Source organism: Bombus vancouverensis, chromosome 17 (assembly GCF_051014615.1).
Source record: "Bombus vancouverensis nearcticus chromosome 17, iyBomVanc1_principal, whole genome shotgun sequence".
NCBI classification, from domain to species: domain Eukaryota; kingdom Metazoa; phylum Arthropoda; class Insecta; order Hymenoptera; family Apidae; genus Bombus; species Bombus vancouverensis.
The window spans coordinates 1122932-1127869 of record NC_134927.1 but is presented as its reverse complement, the minus strand read 5'-3'; the positions used below and the strand labels follow the sequence as shown (position 1 = coordinate 1127869).

Below are 4938 nucleotides of genomic sequence, written 5' to 3'. Positions count from 1 at the left end.
CGTAAAAAGTCGAAAGCGAGCATTGTTAATAAATATACCGTTAAACACCACAGAGTATTTCTTCGGCACCGCAGCCGTTGATCCTCGGTTAGCCACCGAAGAGTCAAGAGTCGTCAATCGAGAGTCGTTATATCACACTCTGTCCCAACATTCTTAACCGCCACTCTGTTGAATTCACATAATAAACGTCTGAATTTTTCTTACCTTGCTCGTGAAACGTTTAAACCTAAGCGAAATCATTCGAACGACGCGAGGAAATGAACAGTGATTTCTTAATTTCACTACTCCCCGTGCCTTCGACGTAACACAAACACTCTAATCCAGAAACAGCAGTCATATTACCACCAGAACTTATCAGAAAAATAGAAAAATGACTGCAAGATAAAAGCAAACCCCAGTCAATTTAACCACATTACATTTACAATACGAAAACGGAAACCACCTAATATCCGATTGAATGGCACGCACATAACACAAACAAAGCAAGTTAAATACTAAGACTCCACTTAGACTCATAACTTACATGAAAGCAACATACCAAATCAATTATAGACAAAATACGGATAAGAAGGAGACAGACGTACTGGCTAACTAGTCGAAACTGTAAACTCAGCATAGAAAGTAAATTGAAAATATCCAAAACCAGGATAATAAGGTAACTAAACCAGTGTCACGACCGGCATACTTCAAATCCGACGGACTGACGATAGAGATAAAGATGTGGCGGCACTCGGCGACAATGTATATCGCTGAAGTGCCTAATGAACCATCAACATCCCAACGGTCCTTCCACCGAAGGTTCTAGAAGAAAGAGCACGTGGCAACGATCGCGGACGCCTAGCAAATGCATGGACGGTGGGGATGGATGTTGAGGGATGACAAAAGAAAGTAATCGGATCCGATCGAAGGTAAAATCGTAAGAGTCAGTCTTAGAAAGTCACGCCTAGAGTTCGGAAGTAGATTGTAAAGTGTATTGATGTTAAAAAAAAATAAAGTTTTCTTTTTTTATTTTTCACCTCAAATTCCTTTTTTTATTTTGTTATTTTACGTGACATTTTGGCGATCCTGCCAGGATAGTGAAAAGTGTTTGTTCGGAAACCAAAAGACACTCATCATCTACGGAAGATCGAATTATTTGGGACTACGGTCATCCGCAACAACAAAGTAACTATCACGAACCAAGTGAAGTAACAATAAAAGGTAAACTGAATTCCTTTGTACGTTACCGTGAAAGAAAATTTAGCTTCAGTAGCCAAGACTCGTCTTCGTCTGAAAATTATAAATCAGGGCAATAATGTCCAAGGCAAACGAATCTCAAACTTCAACCTCAACTGACCCAATGTTGCGAGCAATATGGGACAGTATTTAAAAACAGAACGAGAACATTGCCCTTTTGCGAGAGGAAATGTTACGTTTGTCTATGCAAAATGACGAAGAGAACAGACACAGGACAGCAGAAATCGAGAATCTCGGGAAAACCGTCGCAGGGCTACGGACTGGGTTCGGATCCCCTGCGACCGATGAATTTGCTTCCATTATCACCGAAGACAATGAAAGTGCGTCGACAGCAATCAATCGCACCGTGAATATGGCAAAAGCACGCAAACTGTCAGGGTTAGCAGCTCCAGACACCCCACCTGTCCACCTCGACATCGAACAACCCGAGGTGGAAGAAAGAGGCTATTTTCCGCCCGCTCCTCTCCACTCTACGAGCTAAGGATGCAATACGCTACATCCCAACGCTCAACGGAGATGATGATGTAGGAGTTGAAGACTTCATCAAAGAAGTGAGAAGTATGAAGGATCGCTGTATGGAGCAAGATCTATTGCTAAAAGCAATAAAAGTGGAAAAAATCGTGGGGAAAGCAGCCCAAAGTATTCGCAACATTCCTATTGAGTGTTACAGTGATCTGTACGACGCACTGAGAAATAACTTAGCAGCACAAGTGACTTCGGATGAGTACCAAGAACAATTACGAGAGTTGAGACAGGGACGCGAGGAATCAGTGCAAAGTTTTAATATTCGGTTTAGAAGAATACTCAACCGTTTGCTGTACGCAGTAACCAATGAGTACCCACAACCACTAACACGTAAAATTATGACCGATGAAATCACGAAGAAGACTGTTCGTGTGTACCTAAAGGGACTCAGACGCGACATAGGGCGAATACTATTAAGCAGTGAACCCTTGAATCTTCCGGAAGCTGAAAAAAAGGCAGCCGATGTAGAACGCTACTTGCGAGAAGAACGACAACCTAATTGGTCATGTAATCGCTTACCTTTGGTTAGTAATCGCCCCAACAACCAGCATATGCAGGTAAGACGATCTAATGTACCATCAAAATCGCCTAACACGCCAGTAGCTGAGAAACCTGCTACACTTAACCAAGTAGGAAATAGATCACCTGCTGAACGCGCGCAGATGAAGTGCTTCAAGTGCGGAAAGCTGGGACATATTGCCAACAAGTGTCAAAATTTTCTACCACCGAGCCAGCGCGATCGACCACCCGCAAGGATTCGCAAGGATTGAGGCAGTCCAGGAATGGGACGAAATACAAGAAACAACATCGAACCAGGAGATGGACGAACCGTACGAGACATACGAGTCAACATCGCCACGGGAAGACTACTCGCAATACCTTTGTCAACCCGAACCGAAGAGCGAGTATTTCTGGTCGACACAGGAGCAGGGATAAACCTGGTGAAACGTAACAAAACTGTCAACGCGATACAAATAGGGCCTAAACAAAAATTTTCTATGGGACGAGACAAATACGAAACTAACGAATACGTAACGAAACGAATTTTTGGACAAAATAACATTTTTCCGAACAATTTCACATACCGAACAATTTCCCTATTATCGAAGACGGAATCATTGGGCTACCATGTTTAGAGAAGTATAACTATTCAATATCCAATGACAAAATTCGATTAAACGACAAAACCATTTTATTTCAGGAACCAATACATTTGAGTCCTGGAGAAAACAGAGTTCAAACAATCTATTTGGAAGGCAAACCAACTAAAGTATGTTTTATCAACACTGGTGAGCAATACATTGAAATTTCTAGCAATATTCAAAATTCTCATGACTTTTCCAACGTATCAAAACTAAAAAGCCTAGTGAGAACAGATCACATTGAAAAACCAATCCGTGAATCCATCGAAAAGATTATCCTCCATTATATTGACATCTTTAATTTAGAAACCGATCTTTTACCCTGTACTAATTTAACTCGGCACACAATTTCGTTAACCAAAGACAAAATTATTAACACACGATCGTATAGACCACCGGAATGTCACCGTGACGAGATTTCGCGACAAATAGGAGACATGTTGAAGACAAATATTATAGAAGAATCCGAATCCCCTTATAACTCTCCGGTATGGGTAGTTCCGAAAAAATTAGACGCCTCAGGAAAACAGAAATGGAGGATAGTTATCGATTTCAGGAAACTAAATGAACTCACAGAACAAGACGCTTACCTTTTACCTGATATAGACGACATTTTAACACAACTAGGATACGCAAAATTCTTTTCGGCACTTGATTTATCCTCAGGATTCCATCAAATTCCAATGAACCAGAAATCTAAAAAATATACCGCTTTTTCGACACCGCAAGGGCATTTTCATTTCAATCGAATGCTATTCGGACTTAAAAACGCACCCGCTACCTTTCAAAGATTAATGGACAGAGCCTTAACTGGACTTGTAGGAAAATACTGCTTTGTTTATTTGGATGACATAGTGATATTCGGAAAAACGATTCAAGAACATAACGAAAACCTCGCGATAGTATTTCAGAGACTCAGAGAATTAGGACTTAAATTGCAACCAGACAAATGTGAATTCGTAAAACCGGAATTAGAATACTTAGGCCATGTAGTTTCATCCGAAGAAGTCAAACCAAACCCCAAGAAATTAGACGCTGTAAAAAACTTTCGATTACCCCGCAATGCCACGGACGTGAAATCATTCTTAGGTTTAGCAGGTTATTACCGCAAATTTATTCGAAACTTTTCCAAAATCGCGAAAAGCCTTACAGACTTAACAAAAAAGGACACACCATTCCATTGGACTGACAAACACCAGATTAGCTTTGATACTTTAAAAGACAAACTCTGTAATTTCCCAATATTTCCCTTATCCCGACTTTAACAAAACCTTTAACTACCTTAACTACGACGCAAGTAACGAAGGACTAGGAGCAATACTGTCGCAAGACGGTCATCCTTGTTGTTACATTTCAAGAACACTGAATCCACCCGAACGAAACTATACCACGACAGAAAAGGAACTCTTAGCCATCGTATGGGCCGTGAAAAGATTAAGACGATATTTGTTAGGACGACGCTTCATTATTCGAACCGACCACCAAGCTCTTAAGTGGCTACACAATTGCAAAGACCCTTCTAGCAGACTGATTCGTTGGAGACTTAGACTCGAAGAATATGACTATGAAATCGAATATACAAAGGGTAAAGATAACACAACTGCAGACGCTTTATCTAGAGTTCACGCAGTAACTCGCGACGAAGTAGTTAACCTCGACCTAGTAATTGATCACACTAATTCATTCAACGCATGGAAAGACAACAACGAGAATCCGAAACTCTTAGAAATTACACCAAATGACCAAACATTTTACCAATTAAATCGAAACGACTTAGGAGAATACGACGAGACACTTTGGATCAGAAGACTTTACAAAATTCTTAAAGATACAACAAAAATCGGCATAGGAAATAACGATTTCACTGAATTAGAGAAAACACAGATTAAACTCATGCTAATATATTTTAACGACACGTACAAGAAAATTACTTATGCACCTAATCCCATCTTAAAACTAGACGAAAACGAAATAATACAAACAATAAAGGAAAACCATAACGACACCGTAGGACATTTAGGAATACAGAAAACGT

General features: G+C 40.3%; 1 protein-coding gene across 1 annotated transcript; it reads left to right on the top strand.

The window, feature by feature from the left end:
- Positions 1-1427: 1427 nt before the first annotated feature.
- On the top strand, positions 1428-2531 carry LOC143303930 (uncharacterized). The gene is made up of 2 exons (XM_076626137.1): positions 1428-1556; positions 1620-2531. The coding sequence occupies exons 1-2, from the start codon at positions 1428-1430 to the stop codon at positions 2529-2531; spliced, it is 1041 nt and encodes a 346-aa protein (XP_076482252.1).
- Positions 2532-4938: the final 2407 nt, after the last annotated feature.

Bases quoted from the DNA above. Each gene is read 5' to 3' on its own strand.
- LOC143303930 (XM_076626137.1), top strand. From the start codon at position 1,428: ATGACGAAGAGAACAGACACAGGACAGCAGAAATCGAGAATCTCGGGA. The intron at 1,557-1,619 runs GTGCGTCGACAG...TGTCAGGGTTAG, and splicing joins TATCACCGAAGACAATGAAA to CAGCTCCAGACACCCCACCT.